This window comes from Taudactylus pleione, unplaced genomic scaffold (genome assembly GCF_031769625.1).
Source record: "Taudactylus pleione unplaced genomic scaffold, aTauple2 ptg000502l, whole genome shotgun sequence".
Lineage (NCBI taxonomy): Eukaryota > Metazoa > Chordata > Amphibia > Anura > Myobatrachidae > Taudactylus > Taudactylus pleione.
Genome location: NW_028284904.1, coordinates 5275197 through 5298130, shown reverse-complemented (window position 1 = coordinate 5298130; position 22934 = coordinate 5275197). Strand labels below are relative to the sequence as shown.

At 45.4% G+C, this 22934-nt stretch overlaps 1 protein-coding gene across 2 annotated transcripts; it reads right to left on the bottom strand.

Moving 5' to 3' along the window:
• Positions 1-325: 325 nt before the first annotated feature.
• Positions 326-21569, bottom strand: NPM3 (nucleophosmin/nucleoplasmin 3). Of its 2 annotated transcripts, none has more exons than XM_088449953.1 (5): positions 21389-21569; positions 19367-19452; positions 15580-15699; positions 13231-13324; positions 326-575 (listed from the first exon to the last, which is right to left on the bottom strand). In XM_088449953.1, exons 1-5 carry the CDS (start codon positions 21453-21455, stop codon positions 436-438), a joined length of 507 nt encoding a protein of 168 aa, XP_088306079.1. In that variant the 5' UTR covers positions 21456-21569; the 3' UTR covers positions 326-435. The 2 variants fall into 2 exon arrangements, with proteins under 2 accessions (XP_088306079.1, XP_088306080.1); XM_088449954.1 differs by lacking the exon at positions 326-575 and adding an exon at positions 9889-10441 and having other exon boundaries at positions 21389-21560.
• Positions 21570-22934: the final 1365 nt, after the last annotated feature.

Here is a 22934-nt window from a genome sequence, read left to right as displayed (position 1 = left end):
TGCCAATTTCCTCTGGAGCCAGCCCTGGAACCTGTGTAACTTAAGTGTCCCCATTTTTAGGGTTTGCGTGAGAATGTGTGTCCCTGACAAAGTTCAAACCTAGGCAAAAACCTAATCCTGGTCAAACTACACCACCATGCCAAATATGGTGAAGCTAGGTCCAAAACTCTGGCCATGCATGAAGGACAAATAGACAGACAAAAACACTTTATTGCTTATTATATAGAGGTATATGTATGTGGCAGTGATGCTGCAATATTAGAACACGTTTAAAAAAAAAAATATATATATATATATATATATATATATATATATATTCTCTTCTCTTCATGACAAAGAAAAAGCCACTTGTGAACAAATCAACTTATTTATATATATATATATTTTTTTTTTTTTACAAAAAGTAACAAAAACAATCAACAATCAAAAAAAATATTACAGCGATTCTTCTAGAAGGTGGACCATGCTGTCCAGGCTTCGATGGATGCTGCTGATCTCTTTCCGTGACGCCTGCAAATAGGCCTGCAGAGCTGTGAGCTCCTGTGGCCCCTGCTCTTCCCGAGCACGTTGGTTTCCTGTGAAACAGAAACAAGAAAGTAATTGTAGGATCTCAATACTGGGGAGTAAGTAGAGACACATCCACAATGTCAAATGAGGTCACAGGATCCTTAATGCAGAGGTTTATCAATTATAGCCAACCTCCCATATGTCCCTATTTTAGCGGTACAGTCCCTATCTGAGGGCTCTGTCCCATTGTCCCTAACTGCCCGAGAGTTGGCAGGTACAATACATTTATTCTGCTCTGCATAGCACGCGCCTGCCACTGTTGTGTGTGACCTATAGAGTGTGGTGGGAGCAGGACAAGAGAGGGATTAGGGGCAGCCTAGCTCTGATCAGCACCAGGCAAGCCCCTGGAATGTGGACACGACACACCCATGATCCAGACATCGCCCCCTCCCACTCCGTGATGCGGACAAAACCCCCCTTGATGTGGCCACACCCCCCTGGTCCCAATCAGCTTAACCTCTAATGTTGGGAGGTATGTTATAGTGCCTCAAGCTAACAAAGGTTTCATACACCCCTCACATAGTGGATGTCAGCACCTTGTAACGTACCTGACCTAACATTGTGATCAGGGCTGGCCCCAGGTCTAGTAGCACCTGAGCAAGAAATTCTGGAGCACCATATACATAACTATTTTATTATTATTATATTTATTAATAAAAACACACACACACATTGGCCTCCACATGAAAAAATAAAACACACAGTGTTCGACCTGACCTGTTGGTAAAGATAAAGAAGCTCCCAGTCTCTCCCTCACCCTAACCTGTGAGCGCTACCAGCACCAGCAGCAGTTGCAGCCTCAGTGACTAAGGGGTCTATTTACTAAGCAGTGTTAGGAGACAGAGTGAAAAGTGATAAGGTGCCAGCCAATCAGCTCCCAACTGTCATTTTTCAGATGACAGTTGGTAGCTGATTGGCTGGCACCTTATCACTTTCTTATCACTTTTCACTCTGTCTCCTAACACTGCTTTGTAAATAGACCCCACAAAAAAAGATAAAGCGGATGGAGATAAACCACCACCCAATCAGTTCCCAACTGTCATTTTTCAAACACAGCCTGTAACATGGCAGTTAGGAGCTAATTGGTTGGCACTTTATCTCTCTCCAAGGTTTTGTACATAGACTGCTAGTCACTGCAGAGCATTGTTATATAACATGTACATGAGCAGACCAGTGCTTGATGTCACTAATAGGGAGATGGGTACATGTCCAGTGTACAAGGGTGACTCCACCCTTAGAGCAGCCAGCCCAGGTGAGCGGGGTCACTCAGCATGATGTGCCCACACACAGTGACGATTTCCAATGATGCACGCTGCAGTACACACACACCTTGGGCTCTTCAACCACTGCGACATGATTAGGTAGTAGAGGGGCCTGGACATAGATGCTGTGAGTAAAAAGGCTATGGATAGGGCAGAGGGCGCTCATACCTGCACACACAGTAGTCTGGGGATACAAAGCCAGGGGACGAGTGATGGTTGCAGGGAAAGCACTTCACTGTATGGGTGGAAGTAGGTCACGGTCCTGGATGCATCTGAGCGGCCTGAGGTTAGCACTGGCGGATGCTAGCGCTGCAGTTGCCGCCAGGCCCACCTGTTTTGATCAGTCAGGGACCCCTTATGGAGTGATGCCCCTATTCGGCTGCTCTGCTGATTATGATGCTAAAGAATACAGAAGTTGGCTATACTCAATGTTACACAAGTAATATCCCATAGAATGGTGGACACTTTCTTAGGGGGCAATTCAATTGTTTTATCGCACCAGATCTGTAAAGTGACGGGAGATCGGGGCGCAATATGCAATTGTTTTTGGGCGTCCATGCATATCGCGGCCAAATAGACAGGGTTTAGCCGTGTAAAATGGCTAAACCCGTCTAAAGTCCTGCATTGGGTGCCAAAAAGCCTCTGCTGTGCCAAGCTCACACTAGAACTAGTATCATGAATATTCTTAATAGTCTGTAACTGTAGACTGCACATTATGGGGTCCATTAATTAATTGTAGGAACGATGAATAGAAAATTGCTCCATTCCAGCGCGATGCCTGGGGTTGTACAGTGAGCACAAATCCTGTGCATATGGCAGACTCAACTCATGGATGCACTTCAGTGAGGCTGCGGTAGGGATGATGTTCAGCTGATTTAGGGGTAATGGAGGGTGATATTACCGGCATTTAAACACTGTCGTATCGCCGGCGCATTGTTCCTAATTGAATTGACCCCTATTAAAGAAAAGTGCAATTATTAACATGGCTGTCAGGCGCACTACAACCTTGTCCCTCTGTCTGCCAATCAGTTTGTCAGGGCAGGGTTCTAATGGGGATTAGAACAATCTCCAGTTTCTAACTATACTCCCAACAACTGAACCCGGGGCCTGATTCAGACCCGCTCGCAAGCGGGTCGATGTTGGCCCAGTGCGCATGCGCACGACGGACCTGGCTCCGTCGTGCGCATGCACAAGACCCGGATAGCGACGGGCAAGCCGTCGTTATGGGTCTCGCTACAAAGGGGGCGTGCTGTCGATGGTGAGTGACAGCACACCCCCTTTGGTGGGCGTACCTGGCCAGACGGATGCGTTCCCATGGGAACGTCTATCGTCTGGGGCCGGCCCCACTGACATCACAATAGCACTCCAGGGCTTGCGGCAACGAGACCCTACCACAAGAGTCTCGTCACAAGCCCGATGGTCGCGATGGTCTTGACCTTCGCGACCATCTTCCTGGCCGCTCGCTATAGCTGTGGGTGGTCACCCACAGCTATGCTAGCGACCAGGAGGCCGCTCTAAAAAAAAAAAGAGGACGGCCCTGATTCAGAGCGAGCGCTCTGTCAGAGCGTCCGACTCTGAATCAGGGCCCCTGACAGGTAATATATACCCTGCTAAGAACATAAAATACTTCACCACAGTGAACTAATGGTAAGGAACGTCTTCCGGACTATAATAGACAGTAATTAGATTGACAATGTCTAGATAAACACCAGATGTTAGACAGTCAATAGGTCGGCAGGGTCAAAAGGTCAACAGGTGAGTATGTGCAAGTGTGTTTATGGATGCATTAAAGTGTTGTGTGTTTTATTAACCATGTCTTTACAGGTGAACTACAGGTACCAGTGGACCCTTAATGCCCCGCATGCTGGTACTTGTGGTTCTCCAAATACCAGCATGCGGGGGAGGCTTGCTGGGACCTGTAGTTCCACTGTAAAGACAATGTTGAAAATTCTAATTTTTACACTACACCTAACACAATCAACCCGCCACCCACCGCCCAGGGCTGGCAGGGATAGCCCCGGGCTATCAGCCTAGGCCAGGGGTGCCCTGGAGAGGGTGACCCCTTTATTGGGGGGGGCATCCTCAAACCCCCATGGATCCCTGGCCTAGGCTGACTAACGGTCAGGGATGATGCTGCGGCTGGGGGGCCCGGTGAAAGGTCACCCCTGGCTGTGGCATCAGTCCGCCGTTAGAAAGGCTCCAGGGCTGGTTTTAAATATACGGGGTACCTCATGTCAATTTTTTTCTCCGTATAGTTAAAACCAGCTCTGTCCCTGCTGCCTGGCACTGGTTCTTAAATTACAGTGGAACCCTACACATTTTTTTCCTCGTAATGTGAAGAACCAGGACTAGCTGGCATGTCCGGGGCTAGTTAGTGTTTGGGGAGGACCTCATGTCATTTTTTTTTAAAACATCTATTTTTTACAAGTCTTAACACAAAAGCAGCAAGCACATATCTCACTGATATGTGCTGGCTGCTAGCTCGGGAGAGATTTGCAGAGCGAAAACACTGCAATCTCGGGTGAGTAATCTCCTGCAAAACGAGTTAGTCGGGAGAGATATCTCGTTCTGCTTCACCATCGGCCAACTCGTTTGGCCTCAAATCGCCTGTTGGTAAATTTGGAATAAAAAAAGGGATTAAATCACCAGAGTTTTGGCGAGTACCAGCGAGATAAATCACTTTGAAAATCGGGACCATCTCGAATCTTAGTAAATTTACCCCTTAGTGTAAACGGAGCACTTGCTGAGAGCACAGGAACTTGGTGAGTGCAGAGATCTTGTTGAGAAAACAGGCACTAAGTGAAAGCAGAACACTGGCTGAGAAACCAGGAACAGAGCTGGAAGCAGACAAAGCCCTGAGCCAGGGAACTGTCCTCATGGGAATGAAGTTAGTTTTTCTAACAATGAGCTGGTCTCTGGAGCTAGTTTAAATAGGGCACTCTCAGTGTCAATTGGATAATCAGATCATGTGAGCACTGCGTTGTCTGGTTGGACAGAATCCAACATGGCCACGCCCATGTAGCCAGACTGTTATTTTAAAATGGAGAAGCAGTGTTTCAGGGATGCGGCGGATGACCAGATGAAACATGAATGACCCTGAAGTGGCACCACCGGACATGATAGTGCACACAAACTCTGCAGCACTTTACGGAGAATATGTGGCCAGACATATCAGTTCCTGTCCCAGTGGTTCTTACATGTACACACATACACACTAGGGTTCATTTTTGTGAGCCAATTAACCTACCAATATATTTTTGATTGCTCAAGGAAACCGGAGTAACTGGAGGAAACCCACGCAAGCACAGGGAGAATATGCAAACTCCACACAGTTAGGACTGTGGTGTGAACCCAAGACCTCAGTGCTGTGAGGCAGCAATGCTAACCATTACACCACGCTGGCTAACACTTTATTAAATGTTATATTTAATATACAAAAATAAAAAAGCTGCGGTGCACATGTGCTGGGGCTAAACAGGGACCCAACAGGTCGGAGCAATGACCCCCATCCATTGTAACAGTACAGAGATCATGTATGTACAGCCATCTTATGCAGAGAGAGTTGGGGATATGTTGACATGAGAATGTCGAGAAGGTCATAATGTTGACCATGTCGACATGTTAGAATGTCAACACATCGTCCCTGGTGACCTAGCGTTACCTGCTCCCTCTGGCTGCAGAGGTGTCTTCCGGTCCTGGTGGTCATGTGACCTCCAGGTCAGGCCTCTGGTCCTCCGGTGTTTTGGTATTTCTCCCTTATCCCTAACCTCCCCCACGCAGCTTAACCCTAGCCTACACCCCATGCAGAGCCTGTCCCTGGGGAGGAGAGAATTACTATAAAAGTAAATAGGGGGCTGCTAAAAAGCTATTACTCCAAGCTGCTGCAGTCAGTCTCCTGGATATAGATAATCAAGCAATGGTCAAAACAGCGCTAGAAAAAATGCTAATAGTAAAAATTCATAATAAACATTTAATATCAAATTGAAAACACACAAAATTGAGTACATTAAAAAATATATAAAAAGACAGCTGACGTGCAAAACTAGCAATAATAAACATACATATACTGTATGTACGTATATGTAGTTGATTTGGTTATGCTAAGATCGTACACCTGGGTACTGGATAATTTTGTACAGTTCTGATATATCAGTAGGGTCCGGTGAGGAATAATTGTCCAGCAAATTATATTATTACCCGCTTTAGGCAGCGATGGTGAGGATCCTAATTAGCGATGGTTCCAGTCTGCTTGGGAGGCCAACGCAAATACTTGAATCTTTGGCCTGTGGTCCCCAGTGGTAAAAGGTGCTGGGGTTTCCAATCCGGATAATGTCCCAAATGAAAAGAGGGAAGCTCCCTGTAAAGTAACCTAGTGCCCAGAAGTAGCCACCTAATGCATTTCGCTGCCGCCATGCAGCTTTATCAAAGGAGCACCAGCACCTTTTACCACCGGGACCACAGGCCAAGGATTCAAGTATTTCTGGACAATTATTCCCCACCTGTCCCTGGGGAGCCTACTGTAAGTTTGAGGGAGCAGATCCCTCACACTTTGCACCCCCCGGTGCTCAGAACACTCAGAGACAAGTACAAAGGAAACATTAGCTGTGGGGCAAAATTTATAAAGAAAAAAAAAATATATATTTTATTGATCATTATTTTAAGATTGGTAACGATTTGCATTGTCTCAATAATTCAGATTGTTGGCATAAGTGAGGGCTAAGAAGGGCTGTCAGCTGTGGTGAGGTTCCAGCAATCACCCAATGGGAGATTCACCATGTCGTGTCACCATTCGTCGTCATCATCATCCTGGATCTGCAACTACCGTACGCTTTAGCTGGCGCAAATTGTACGCCTCCTATTGGGCATAATGCCACAAATCCGCAGCTCTTAACAGGGTGCATATATGTGAGGAAGCCCTTACTATACATTGCCTGCAACCATTTTTGGAGCATGTTTAGTGCGAAAACAAACAAGATACACCCCGCAATAAAGTACGCTCTTCTCTGCATCAGCCTCCTTGACTTGCAGGGCATCATTGCGGGAGTTCATTTGTGTTTTCTTACCCACATTGAGCAGCAGATTCTTTCCAGGTGCATGGTAGATCCCTTCAGACATGACAGATGTATCAGTCCCTGTTCAGGCAGTTTCTTTAGATGTTCTTCACCTCCAAGCCCCGACACAAACAGTGATAAGGTCCCCCCATTGCGTTTATTAATCTCTTTAGGGACAAAACACGAAGCGTGACCTTTTCTCTAGTGTAGTGGTTGCCAAACGCGGTCCTTAAGGCACCAAAACATTCCAGATTTTAAGGATATCCATAGTTGAGCAGAGATGGTACTAATTAAGTCACCTATGCCCAAGCATGGTTATAAACCTGGGTCGTTATGAGGCCTTGAGGATCGAGTATGGGAACCACTGATGTAAACAATGGCGCTCCCACCTAAGTGAACAACAAATAATAATATATGCTAATTGTCTTATCAGTTTACCACTTGTGTGATTTCAATGAATTCCTAAACAATAATGGAAGCCTTCTTTGATAGGAACATTTATACCACAAAAGTGTAAAGCAGTGTGGTTCTCAACCTTAGCCCCCAAGTTTTCTCAACAGGCGATGTTTTGAGGATTTCTGTCACCCAGCAAAATTAGATTGACTCACCAGTGCAAAATTAAAGAAATCCAGAAAACATAACCTGTTGGTGGTACTTGATGACTATAGCAGAGAACCAGTGGTGTAAGGGATACTGTATCTCAGACCATTTATAGAATGACTTACTACACTAGACAAAAGTGATTGGACACGGACAGCAAATAGAGCAACTTTGTAGGTACACCACGTGCTGTGATTACTGCAGACACCCTTCATGGCAAACTGACCACAAGTTCCTGGACAGCAGCTGGCGGTATGTTTTGCCATTCTGCCTTATGTACAGTGACCAACTGGGACACTGAAGGTCGAATCGGCCTAGAACGCACCCGTCGCTCCAATTCATCCCAGAAATTCTCAATGGGATTAGGATCTGGACTCTGAGCTGTCCAGTCAATCCGGGTTACCGAATTTTCTGTATACCAGTCCTGCGTGGCCCTGGAAACATGACAGGTGGCATTGTCTTCCTGATAAAAACATTTGTTGCTTCCGTAGAACTGTCACAAAGTATGGGGCACAGAGTTATCGAGAACATCTCTATACTTCTCAGAGCTAATGGGACCACGCATTACAACTATTGCACCAATGCCAAACCAACTGAAACCCGGGGGTGTCCAATCGCTTTTATATACATAGTGTATAGCTCACCAAGCAGAACTTCCAAAGCGCGAGAGGTTCTGCTCGCATAAATCTTCTAAACCGGACCATTTTTTTGTTGCTGTTGAACCGTCCTGTTTAGGAGTTAGAAGTTTTTTTCCTTTACCATACAAGTGCATTTTTACTGTAACATAGACTGTTTATTAAACTAATTAATTGTTCTCTGTCCGTTTCATACCTGGAGTCTATATAAATTTATTATTTTTCACTTTAACTCTTACACGAACGTTTAGGTAAGGGATGAATCACTTTACTGTGGAGTGTTCCAAACTCTAGTGTAATTACTGCACAATATATTATGTTCAGGGCCATAACTAAGGTGGTGCGCCATGGCACAGTATAGCAGGGGGCGCTGTTAAGTTGTGCTTCCGCTTCTCCTGGCCGCCCCTATCTGCTTCCTGGCTAACTCCCCCTCCATCTGGCCACCTCCACCACCAGTCACATCCTCCCCCTTTATCTGCATACAGCCACTGATTACCGATCCAGGTGTTACCAGCTGCCAGTGCATAGTACATACACAGATCTACCCGCCGCTCTTTGCTGCATATACACTACAAGCAGCGCTCTTTCTATACCTTCAGTCTGCGATCTACACTGCCGGCTCCAGGCTTGTGCACGGCTGTTCCGATGGACAAATCCTGCAGCAGGTGCAGCATCACCAGTGCTCTCCTACATCTAGAGCTGGTGAGTTATACAGCATCATTACTTTGTATCATCACTGCAGCCATTGGATTCACACTGTATTCGGCGCTGACACCTGGACAGTGATAGAAAGGGATCGGTACCTTCATCATCGTATGGGACAAATCAGATTGGTCATTCCCGATCCCCATGAGAGGCCGTGGCCCTTTTTCTGGCACACATCTTAAGCTGGGTACACACTAACGCTGTGTCCCCAGCACAATGCCATTCACGGCGGGGGTGCTGGCATCGGCAAGTGCGTACTTGCTCTTCCTGGCCCAGGGCACCAAAAAGTCTAGTTACTGGTCTGATCATGTTCATATTTTTTTTTTCATCTTTTAGTAATATGAACTTGGAGATGGAAGAAGTGGATGCCAGCCAAAGGGTTACCTCTCAAAATGCTATTATTGTTCATCAGGTAATTGTTCCAAAGGATTGACCACCATGGTTTACATCCAATCCGTGTGGATGTAAAAGGTGCAATGCCACTTGAGGTACATGTAGGGGGGCATCTTGGGATTGCTTAAGAATTATTAGATACTAGTATGTTGGACCAGTCAGTCGCTGGTTCGAGGATTTTTTGGGGTTTTCTTTCTCCCATCTATCCCACCCATTCCCTCTTTCCTTCCTCTGTGCGACACTTACCAACGGTAGCAAACTCTGACATCTGGCTTCTCCCGCTGTCTCTCTTCTCCATCACAGCAGAGGGAGATCACTCCACACGAGCATGACGAAGACAGGACAGCTATTGTAGATTATCCTTTGCATTACCATCTTTACTATAGTACTTTTTGGGACGTCCTCACTTTTTCTTCGCTGTATGTGCCTGTGCTTCTTTGCCTGCTTTTTTTTCCCTTTCTTCTATATTGTTATACATTTTTAGTTGTGATAATGTTATTGGATGATTTTCAGGTGTGTGTCTTTCATCACAGGGTGTAGGTCATGAGTGATGGAAATAACAGATATGCTTGGAGACTGTGGATGTGTGTTATGCCTGAACGCTCAGTAAGTGACATCACTGACACAGGTGGAGGGGGTATCAGAGCTCAAAACTGACATTACAAGCCAACGTGATATTTTTTTTTAGCAGCAATTAGTTTTATTATATAGATTATGGGTCCATTCTCTACAGCTTGCAAAATAACAAAGCAGAGGAAAAAACAACAAGCATCCTCCACTAAGTGTGTATCTGGTATTTTCCCACAGCTACATGAAAAACAAACCATAGCTAGTCCTCTGTACAAAATACAAAATCACCTCATAAAATTTCTAATATACAAAAAGTATATCAGTCACTTCAAATTTCAAGTACAAAAATAGGTTCATCAATACAAAAAGGCACAAGTGTGCCTTCCCGTGTATCTATACATAAACAATATATAGATCATTATTTTCAGGATGGCACACGTTGCAAACATTCTATGTACATAGAATACGCAGGAGATATACGCATTGTACATTACATGTACGCCCAAAGCTCACTGTTTCAGAGCAGTAAAACTGCTAGATCATTTTCTCATTTGTTTGTTGACTGGTTTAATGGGAAGTAAATCTTCATCATCCTCCTCTTCATCCAAATCATCATCTTCCTCCTCCTCCTCAATGTCAGAATCCAAGTCTGGGGGTGCTGAAAACGTAAACAAAATCCAACCAAAATTTACTGGTGTGCTTTCTCCCCGACCAGTCCAATATTCATCTCTAAACAACGGATGCGTTTCACCAAAAATAAAAATTTTTACCAAAAATATCATTTATTTTAGTCTACCAACACAAATGTCAGATTTTTATATTACTTTATTCATTACATAGGGGACAAATAGAAAGGAAAGGAGAATAATAATAATAAAAAATAATCTAAATTTTAACAATAAATGAGTTACACCAGAACATTGTCAACTAGGACCAGAATAAAGCGACACCAAAACGGTGCATTTTACCCAATATCTGGTACAATCATGGAACCCGCCTGCCACTGCCCTAGTATGGCCATTCCATAAGGCGGAGAGACCCGGGAAGGTCAGAGATGTGAGTAAGTTCAATTACATGTCAGCAGTAGAATGGTGATTAATAATAATGATGTGCACAGTAATCTGAGCGACTCCACCACAATCAGAGAGGGGAGATCCAAATAAACGCAACAAAATCTTTCATGTCCGCTGCACAGCTGTGAGAGCAGTAAAACGGGCGCAGCGGTAATGTTGTGCGTAGTAAAGTGAAGGACTCCAACACAAATCAGAGAAGGAAACCAGCAAATAAAAGTAGCGTCTGATCAAGTAAACAAAGGGAACCGTGTTGCCCGATATCTAAAGCGAGATCACTTATTAAAATTTAAAGTGTATTTAAGTCGTCATTAGGCAAAAATACACTGTTCAACAGACTTATTTTTTCCGCTCTTAAATATAAACCAGTAAGAGCAAGCCCCACAGCACTGAACGTCACGCCGAGGAAAGAAAAGGGCGCATTCTAGCCACGTCCACTGCTGGGAACCAGGCGGTCCGGCCCAATCGCAGTGTCACAGCCCTGGCTGAAAACCAGGGTAGTGCGATGTTTGAGTGGGAGCAGGAGGACCACAGAGGGGTCACAACCACGGATCCCATAGCTTCTCATTGGCCTCTCCGCTCTCACGCTTGTTCTGCAGCCATTTTACAACAGCAAATGCAAATGTTCACAACTTTAGTTGGTAGTTCAGCTTTAAGTATGGCAATCAGATCTGACAGGACAAAAAGCTCAAGCAATACAACATGGTAGGTCTTTTCTGTTTATTGTGAGGTCCCTGGTGATGTTCTTGTGCAGGACTCACCAATATGCGTCATGTACAGAACATTGTTGTTACCTAGGAGGCAACCAGGCCAACTGCTTATGCTTTACAGTGTTCTGTTTTCTCTAAGGAAACCGAAAACGCACTTGACACATTAAGCATCAACTTAATTTCATGTACATATTATTGTACGGTATATATTATTGAGCCCAGCTGTGTGGTCATTGGCCAGAAGTGGTTTCATTGTTTAATGAGAAATAAACAGGAATTTGAGAGGATAAAACTTTATGAATTTATCCCAGATACTTCCACATACCAACCCGGATACTGTCACTCCGACACGAGATGCGCTCAATAACCCGAAAGGTCTGCACACTCTCACATACTGGGTCTGGTGGGGAGTTGAACGCCGATTAGCGGAGCATACGTGCACGTTCTCGCACTGCATGCAGTCCCGGATACGGCGTACACAAATACGCACAATGCAGGGTCACATGTAATCATACAGCATCTGCACGTATGACTGAGAAGGTGTAACTTGGTTGCAATGGCGCACTCTCATGCTGGTGGGGCGATTCTACCACGGGCTATGCAGATTTGGACATAAGCTACAGTATGCCTGTTGTCAGACGTATTATTGCACCAAGTATAGGCTAGTGTAAGTGTGCACTGATGACGAGGCCTTGTAATAAACCAATCGTACAGATAGAGCACAACTCTGCATATAGGGGTATATACACAAAGCAGGAGCACATACAGATGTTTTCAATCCAATACTGTATCAGGCTTATACATACATGAGAAACTGCTTAAAATTTAAAATCATTATGGTAAGTACTATACCTTACTGCAATGACTCTGTCCGGGTTAAATGGACTTGCATCTGAAATTTCCTGTTAAACACTCAGAACTGCACTGCTGCTGGCACTTACTCCAGAAGTGGCTCTAGAACCGGTCATCTACAGCAGTGTTTCCCCACCTCGGTCCTCAAGGCACATTAACAGTCCAGGTTTTAAGAATAGCCATATTTGAGCACAGGTGGACTTAATTAGTGCCCGAGTTATTTGGATTTAACCATCTGTGCTCAGGCATGGATATCCTTAAAACCTGGACTGTTCGTGGGCCTTGAGGAACGAGGCTGGGAAACACTGTTCTACAGCAAAATATGATAACCATGGAAACTGACTGGACAGTGGATATTAGTCTAACAGGTACATTCACGCAGAAGACATGTTGCAAGTTGAAAGAGTAATGCTGGGCATACATTGTCCAATTATCGGCCCGATCGGCAGATAATCATCCGATTATTATTTATTGGTCAGTAATTATCGGCCTGTCGGACATGCAAAATCGTCCAGCATGTTCGCGAGATCCGATAATTGGCCGTCCGACATGTCACCTGTTCCTGTACAGGGGAGGAACGCGGAAATGTTTCCTCCCCAGAGAAAACGCAGATATTGTGGCCATACCCTGTGACATATCTCACACCATATCTGCTGGGTTTGAGGCTGTCAGCTAAAGGTCCTATCAGTCTGACATTGCATCTCACAGCGTATGCCCAGCATTTAGTTGCAGTAATCAGCATAATGATCTTAATGAGGCCACAACATTTATGGAGATTAGGAACCCTTACACATCACTCAGATAGTAAGTCTTACCGACTATTACTTGTCCGGACAGAAGAACAGGTCCAGAACCAAACTTCAGGCGAAATGTAACTGGAGGCCGGATCTCAAAGTTATCCACACTAACCTAAAGAACAATAAACACGAATAACTTAGTAAGACATGTTATTCCTCTAAGCCAAAGCACAACAGTTATTACACTATTTTAGACGGCTTAAATCACTCATGAAAAAGGTAACTGCATACCATTGTATATAAGAATGCGTGCATTATATGTACGCCACGGCCAAAGATGGAAATAGGATAAAGGCAGACATTAGCCGGAGACCATCATCTAAATTGGAGCACTGGCCAGCTACATCTATATACATGAGCTGATCATTGTAACCTAGGCAGTGTGCGCTCAGTGCCTGTGGTGCAGGGTCGGTTTATGAGAGGAGGGGGCCAATGTACTGTTTCTGTGTGGGTCCCCTCTTCTCACAGTGGCGCAGTTGTCGAGTATAATTATCCTTTATATGGCACCACAAGGGGTTCGCAGCGACTTACAAAGTATTTAATACAGTATGAACAAAACAATAAAATGTGACTTACAGTACAAAACATGGACAAGGTTTATAAACATCAAAAGCATCAGCCGTCACAGTACCCAAATAAGCAGCAGGGGGCGACAGAACCCCAAAGGTTTGGTGCTGCTGTAAGCTGTAGATGAAGGTATAAGTGAGGGAAGGGAAAGCACATGAGAAAAGAGGGACCTGCTCGTGAGAGTTTACAAGTTAAATGGGAGTAGCAGACGGACAGGGGTGACGCACAGAGGAGAGACAACTAGCATTGGGTTAGGATGAGAGCTGGTTGGTTTGATGAAGTAGTGGGGTCTTGAGAGCCCATTTGAAGTTTATTAGTATGTACTTACCTACAAGTGTGCCAAGATCCTGTATCCAAACCAGCAGAAATAGTACTTTTGGAGAGGAAGATGAGGTGGGCAAGGACAGATTGGAGTGGAGAGAGGAGGGAGTCAGGGCAGCCAGATAGAAGGGGTTCACAGTAGTCCAATTTGGAGATGAGGACCTTGGTTGTCTCCAGGGTGAGAAAGGGTCTAATCCTAGGGATATTCCTGAGATGGAGAGGGCAGCACTGCGAGAGGTACTGGATGTACGGTGTGAAGGAGAGGGAGGAGTCACGGTAGATTCTGGCATAGTCCCAAAGTTTATTGCACATGCGCAGAGGGTGTGCACTGGCGTGAAGGAAAGTACAGTCTATGGGTGTAGGGCATACTTGCCAACTCTCCCCGATTGTCAGGGAGACTCCATGATATAGCAGCAATCTCCCTGTCTCCCTGAAGAGTCCAGCAATCTCCCTGATTGCACATTACCCCTATTATGTAGCTGTTATATATATGAAAAACAGAGATATATACATTCAAATGGGATCTTTAGTATTATTTCCCTGCATTGGGTATAAGGCACAATGATCCCTATGGCTACATGCATTTTTTGAAAAGTATCAGTGTGTTGTCATCAACAAGTAGCTCTTACTGACTGCTTTGGGGCTCATTTACATTTCGATGTAAGTCAGGTTTATGACACGCCCCTCAGATGTAACAGTACAGTCCACTTTACCTCCGTGCTTATAGGTGCAGCTTTCACAATCTCCCTGAAATGCTTTTTAAAAAGTAGGCAAGTATGGTGGGCAGTGTGGGCCTCCCTGGAACCAGCACACCCTGCACTCATTATAGATTGCCCATATTGTGACACAAATTACAATGTAACGCTCAGTCATGGGACACAAGTGGGTGGAGTTTTGCATTTGCATAATCTCCGTATGGCACAGAGACACCACACACACCTACACACACTTAGATTTGTGAATACAGTGGTCTTAAAAATATTAATCCCCAATACCAGACATGGACAACCCTAATACTCTCCTGTTGTGGTGTTACCAGAATTTGTAGCATGTCGGGAGTTGTAGGAGACCTCCAGATTAGATCTAGTTTAAAAGGCATCTGGTAACTTTCCCATATATAGATATTTCCATATCATAAAACACTAAAGGGGTCTATTTTACTAATATAACCATTATGGTCTCCCTAGACTGCCGCCATGTGTTGGTGGGCCAACAGCAGCAATCAACATTAACGGTTTCAATCAGAGCAACGCGAAAATCTATTTCCGCGGCTCAGTTTACATCAGATTATGTTTCGGTTCTGATCTGGAGCAGCAGCAGACCGGACACAGAGGACACAATACAGCTTTTGGTTTCCATGTTTCTGGAACGTATATCACTAAATTGTTATCAAAAAAGGTTACAGTAATGTTCACATTTCACACATCAGATATACAGTAGTAAGCCGCTCTAGAATGTTTTTTGCTGCAATGCAATTACCATGGTCTGACAGGAAAGCTTCAGGGTAGCAATGGGAACAGTGGTATCCTCATCTGTGTGATTGCGGGCAGTGACTTCCACAACATTATACTCGTCTTTGGCGCCTTCCCCGAGACTAATCTGTGGGAAACCCAAAAAAATAAATAAAATAAAAAAAAAACACCACATTTAGTATTTGTATAACGTTACAACAAAACAAAACATTTCAATATTTTTTGTTAAAATAAACTAAATGCTGATATTTTTTTTGTTTACAGTTCGGAGGGATTATGGGCATAACATAATACTATAGTCTGCGGCTGACATTTCTGCGATCACAGTCAAGGAGCAAACGTCAATGACGATAGCAAATTCACCATCTTCCTACAAAATTTGGCGGTTGTTAGATCGAGCTACAGTTGGCTCTGAATAGGGGAGGTTTAATTATGACCACCGCGTATTTTTATTTAGACCCGATTGCTTATCTACTATACAGTAACGCTGGGTACAAACTATGCAATTATCGGGCCGACCACCCGATATCAGCTATCAGCCCAATAACTGCGTAAGGGTGTATGCATGAGCATTAGCCGATTAATGGCTTCAAACGCTCCTGCAACGGTCGGATCGGGAAGTCAGATTTTATGTCCCCGATCCCCTTTGAATAAAGATCAGAGTGCACACTATCAGATAATCGTTCAGAGCTTTATCTGATCTGCTAAGTGTGTACTCGGCTTGATGCTTTTGTATAATCCAAGCAAATACTAGGACTGAACTGTAATGTATGTGGGCAGCGCCTTACTGCAATATGGGCTAAATAAACTGGAATAGAAGGATGAAAGACAACAGGTTACAGGTGCCTCTGTATTACAGGTAATGCAATCACAAAGGTAAGAGGCGGTTTGGAAAAACTATAAAAGAAAACTAAGAAATGTAAATAGAATAAATAAATGTAAGCGCCACTAAGTAATGCTCTCTGGAATAGCCCAAAGGGGTCATATGAGGTGTAATGAACACAAAGGGCGGTATTCAATTTTTTCGCGGTCCGGATCTCCCTTGACGGGAGATCACGGGGCGCTATTCAATTGCTGCCGATTTTCACGCTGATTGCGCCCATAGTGGTTGGGTTTAGCCGCGTAAAACGGCTACCTCCGACCAAAGTGCTGGGCGTGATTGCAAAAAGTGCTGTTTTGGCGCCCAAAAAGGGCACTTTTCGCCCATTTCAGCTCGCAACCCCCATGGGGCTGCGAGCTGAATTGATGCACCGGCAGCTGATCGCGCCCGACAGGAGCAACAATTGAATAGCTCCCGTCGGGCGCGTAAGGGGGGCGAAACAATTGAATACCGCCCAAAGACTGGTACACGGGTTTAGGAAATGTCAGAAGTACAGTAATGCTGCCCAGCCAGAGTAAGTATTTCAACCAATTATAAATTCACTCAGTGGTCATCTGCCGAGAAGACTATTGCAACCTCCTCCTATAGGGCCACTTCACACTTGCCGGTTTTGGCAGGCAAAAAAACACCCGTCTTTTTGCCAGGTGTTAAATTTAATTAATCATGGAAGCGGGTGGCTCCTTGCAGACAGCCCAGGCACGGCATGGTCGCCGTGTTACAGCTGGGAATATCCACTGAGAAGGACGGCTGCCGTGCCCGCAAGCCAGTGGTGTATAGGAAACAAGGTTTCCTTTCACACTCGCCGGCCGGCTTTTCTCAGTTTCCTGCTGCTGCGCATGGAAAAAAAAAAACATTAAAAAACAGCTCAAAGCTGCTGCATGGGAAAGACCATGACTGCCTGAAAAAACACGGCCAGCTTCTGCCTGGTTTTTTGCCGGCCGGGCAAAACTGGCAAGTGTGAAATAGGCCATAGACCTTCCCGACTGCAGAGTCTCTCTCCACCGTGATCCAACCTTAACGTTTCTGCTAAGTTCATTATTCATTTCAGCCGCCTGCATCTGCCTCCCCTCTATGCAAGGGCCTATACTGGCTGTTTCCCGGTAACCGGTCAGGTAGTCATCATTCAGTAGGCTGACAACCAATATGTCGACAGTTAAAAGGCTCCACGTTCAGAACTTCGTCACTTAACATGTCGACATCACTAGGTTGATTTATTCTTTTTTTTTTTTGTTAGGTTTAGGCTAAAATAAGCAAAAAAAAAAAACCAAACATTTCAACATTCTGAATGTGTCAACCTAATTGTAGATGCACATATTAGTTGTCACCCTAACGTCCATGTCGACCAGTTATACCACACCCCTCTTCCCCTACAGAGTAAAATTCTAACGCCTCCCTCGTCCATATAACTCTCTGGACCTCATTCAGAGCCGGACGCTATATGCGGTCGCTCGTTCAGAAAAAAGGGGTGGCTATTCAAATGAACCGTTCGCTCTTTGCGGTCTGTTCACGCCTCTAGGTCTGAACGAGCGAACAAAACATGCGGTCGTTTTTTGGAAAACTACGCCCCCGCTCGCATCCTACGTCATGTCCGCTATTTATTAGATTAATTCGAGAACATCGACCAGCGTATAAACTGCTCGCTTTTCTTGTGGTTGGTTTTTCCTACCGCAATCTTGCGAGCAGTTCTGACTATAAAATAACCCAGTGACGTGGTCAATGACGCTGCTGTATTAATTATGCACACCCATAAAACGCCCGTTTTGACCTTTAAGCACGCCTGCGTTCGGATCTCCACTCCCCGTTTTCAAGCACCTTACCCTGTTACCACCCACATACGCCTCCTCCTGTCACTCAAAATAGCAGGCATTCGCTATTTAGCGAACAAACGATTTTCGGCTGCACTGACTGGTTCGCGCATGCGTATTACGATCCGTACGCATGCGCAGTTGGGCAAACATTGCTCGGAACGAACGAGCAGCCGCTTACGAGCAGCTCTGAATCAGGCCCTCTGTCCCCTCTACATCCCTAGCTTCATCTTCCACACTCCCACCCACTTTGCTCTGTCAATGACTGCGCCCTCTCTTCCCAATTACCTCATCTCACCACGCTCTCTCCAAAGCTTCAAACAGGCTCTCAAAACACACTTCTATACCGAAGCTTACCAGCTTTCATCCTAACCCACCGCACTATGCTCCTCGCTCACTATTTCCCCACTCTGTCCGCCCCTCCCCTACAGAGTGTAGGCTCTAACTTAAGGCCCCCATACATCAGCAATTGATTGCAGCAATCACGCAATTTGCAATCGTTTATAAAAATCTTTCCCTTTTTCAATCGATTGCAGAATTGCCACAATCGACTGAAAAAGGGAAAGATTTTTATACAAAAATCGATTGCAAATTTCCCGATTGCTGATGTATGGGGGTCTTAACAGTTCCCTCTTCCTTCAAGTGCTCTTCCTTTCTCATCAACTAGGGGGCAGGTTTCAACCAGCGTTAAACTTTGTTGTGATTTATAGTATTTTTATTTTTTTGCAAACTGTTCTGTTTGTATTGTAATGCTATGCAATTTATATCCTTTTATGTTAGGTTTACACTATTTCTGTGCGTGCATTTTGTAAGGTGCTGCTGACCATTTGTGACCCTATAAATTACGGGGTTTTCTGTTAACAAAACTGAGCGGCAGATTAATTTAAGCGTAAGTGGCGCCAGAAACGGCTGCCGTCGTCACTAGCTGATTTCTGCTTTCAGCCAATGGAGGTACGAGCAGGAATCAGTTACCGTAAAGGGCTGATAAATGCACAGTGCGAGCTAAGGGGGGCAGCTCAGGATTAACCGAATTTGGCCCCAATACCGAATTAATCGCTCGGACCTTCATACATTACTGATTGTAAGGGCAAAAAAAAAAATAAACTCACCGTGCACAAGGATAAACTGTGATCGTATTCATCCTCCTCATCTACCTTAAACGTATAATAGGTGGTCTTCGATGACAGTTCACACCCTGAAGTAAAACATGTAAGGGCCAGAAAATTACAAATCACCGCGGGGAAAACAGCATGTTACACAGTGTATATTTCACATTCTTACCCTAGAGAGAAGGGACCCAAATAAATCAAGCATCATAACTTAAGAACTCACTGCTCCCTTCCAACAAGAGTATCTATATTCTAAAACCTTTTGGGCATTTATGACATCACCTCTGTGTTCGCATTTAAAGGGACTGATGACTTCTGGCCAACAAATTCTGGAACAGCAAGTCGCCCCCTTCTACGTTGCAAGTTTTGCCTCCTACCTCATTGTGGTGCATAGAAAAACTTGCGGCGTAGGGGGCTGTGCCCTTAACTGTCTGACATACGCGCAGGTAGGCGATGCCTAACGGCACATTGACAGTAATTGAATTCCTCCTAAGCATCCAATGTTATGCCACAGAAAGAATCCCCCCCACCCCCAACTGATGGGGCTCAATTGAAGTAAGCTGTAAGCGGCAGTAGTCGCCTTGTGCACATAACCGAAAACCTACTTATTTATTGCTCGGACACCTATGAGCTGCGAGTAAAGATGAGTAAATGTCATTATCTAAATATGACGCACCGCCCCACGCATACAGCCTCTCTCCTTACCACACCGCCCCATGCATACAGCCTCTCTCCTTACCACACCGCCCCATGCATACAGCCTCTCTCCTTACCCACACGCCTCATGCATACAGCCTCTCTCCCTACCACAATGCCCCATGCATACAGCCTCCTTACCACCCCGCCCCATGCATACAGCCTCTCTCCTTACCACCCCGCCCCATGCATACAGCCTCTCTCCTTACCACCCCGCCCCATGCATACAGCCTCTCTCCTTACCACCCCGCCCCATGCATACAGCCTCTCTCCTTACCACCCCGCCCCATGCATACAGCCTCTCTCCTTACCACCCCGCCCCATGCATACAGCCTCTCTCCTTACCACCCCGCCCCATGCATACAGCCTCTCTCCTTACCACCCCGCCCCATGCATACAGCCTCTCTCCTTACCACCCCGCCCCATGCATACAGCCTCTCTCCTTACCACCCCGCCCCATGCATACAGCCTCTCTCCTTACCACACCGCCCCATGCATACAGCCTCTCTCCTTACCACACCGCCTCATGCATACAGCCTCTCTCCTTACCACACCGCCTCATGCATACAGCCTCTCTCCTTACCACACCGCCTCATGCATACAGCCTCTCTCCTTACCACACCGCCCCATGCATACAGCCTCTCTCCTTACCACCCCGCCCCATGCATACAGCCTCTCTCCTTACCACACCGCCCCATGCATACAGCCTCTCTCCTTACCACACCGCCTCATGCATACTCCCCCTTTTCCCCAGCACCCTATGCATACACCTCCTCTTCTCACCAAACCTCCCTATGTGTTCTCTCCGTTTCCCCAGATCAACATGTGTACTCGCTGTCTCCCCAACACCCCATGCATACACCCCTCTCTCTCCGCCACCCAACCGCATACATACACCCACATCTCCCCACCATCCCATGTATACATTCTCTCCTTGCCACACCAACTTAAGCATACTCCCCCATCTCCCCACCACCCCATGCATATACCTCACTCCCCCCACCACCCCATGCATACACCACCTCACTCCCCCCACCACCCCATGCATACACCACCACCCTATGTGTACTCTCCTGTCTCCCCACAACCCCATGCATACACCCTGTCTCCCCACACGCACTCCCGTTTTCTCACACCATATGCCTACACCTGTCCCCACCATGTGTACTCCCCCGTTTCCCCACCTCCCAATGCATTCACCTCCTCTCTTGCCACCAAACCCCCCCCCCCATGTGTACTCCTTCGTCTTCCCACTTCACCATGTGTACTCCCCGACACCCTACGCATACACCCCCTCTCTCCCCATGTGTACTCCCCCTGCCTTACCGAACACATAGCTCTCCACCTGCCCGCTCTGCCCGTCCTCCGCCTGGTTTGAGAGATAGGAACTCATGGTGGATATGAGGGATCAGCAGTGACACACGTGGGTACAGCGCTGCTGCCTCTACCGGCTCCGGGCGGGGAGGAAGAGGAGGAGACGGAGGACACCCGGGATGACCCCACCCACAGTGCCCCCTGCCTGTGCCAAGGGATACTACCCGCCGCCGGCAGCTTATCTCACAACAATGTGCTATAGTGATACAGTGTAGCAGCTACAGTCAGTCAGCAGTACTGGCTATAGTGTAGTAACATACATACTGAGACTGATATCTATACTGTGACGGCTATAGTGTAACATACATACTGAGACTGAGATCTATACTGTGACGGCTATAGTGTATTAACACATACTGAGACTGATATCTATACTGTGACGGCTATAGTGTATTAACATACATACTGAGACTGAGATCTATACTGTGACGGCTATAGTGTATTAACACATACTGAGACTGAGATCTATACTGTGACGGCTATAGTGTAACATACATACGAGACTGATATCTATACTGTGACGGCTATAGTGTAACATACATACTGAGACTGAGATCTATACTGTGACGGCTATAGTGTAACATACATACGAGACTGATATCTATACTGTGACGGTTATAGTGTAACATACATACTGAGACTGATATCTATACCGTGACGGCTATAGTGTAACATACATACTGAGACTGAGATCTATACTGTGACGGCTATAGTGTATTAACATACATACTGAGACTGAGATCTATACTGTGACGGCTATAGTGTAACATACATACGAGACTGATATCTATACTGTGACGGCTATAGTGTAACATACATACTGAGACTGAGATCTATACTGTGACGGCTATAGTGTAACATACATACGAGACTGATATCTATACTGTGACGGCTATAGTGTAACATACATACGAGACTGATATCTATACTGTGACGGCTATAGTGTAACATACATACTGAGACTGATATCTATACTGTGACGGCTATAGTGTATTAACATACATACTGAGACTGATATCTATACCGTGACGGCTATAGTGTAACATACATACTGAGACTGATATCTATACCGTGACGGCTATAGTGTAACATACATACTGAGACTGATATCTATACTGTGACGGCTATAGTGTAACATACATACTGAGACTGATATCTATACTGTGACGGCTATAGTGTATTAACATACATACTGAGACTGAGATCTATACTGTGACGGCTATAGTGTATTAACATACATACTGAGACTGAGATCTATACTGTGACGGCTATAGTGTAACATACATACGAGACTGATATCTATACTGTGACGGCTATAGTGTAACATACATACTGAGACTGAGATCTATACTGTGACGGCTATAGTGTAACATACATACGAGACTGATATCTATACTGTGACGGCTATAGTGTAACATACATACTGAGACTGATATCTATACCGTGACGGCTATAGTGTAACATACATACTGAGACTGAGATCTATACTGTGACGGCT

What these genes read in the sequence shown, in the direction of transcription:
- NPM3 (XM_088449953.1), bottom strand. Translation starts at nt 21,455, where the DNA reads ATGAGTTCCTATCTCTCAAACCAGGCGGAGGACGGGCAGAGCGGGCAG. An exon ending in GGTGGAGAGCTATGTGTTCG is followed by an intron (nt 19,453 to 21,388) that starts GTAAGGCAGGGG and finishes GTTTTACTTCAG; the next exon opens with GGTGTGAACTGTCATCGAAG. An exon ending in GTCCGGACAAGTAATAGTCG is followed by an intron (nt 576 to 13,230) that starts GTAAGACTTACT and finishes TCTGTTTCACAG; the next exon opens with GAAACCAACGTGCTCGGGAA.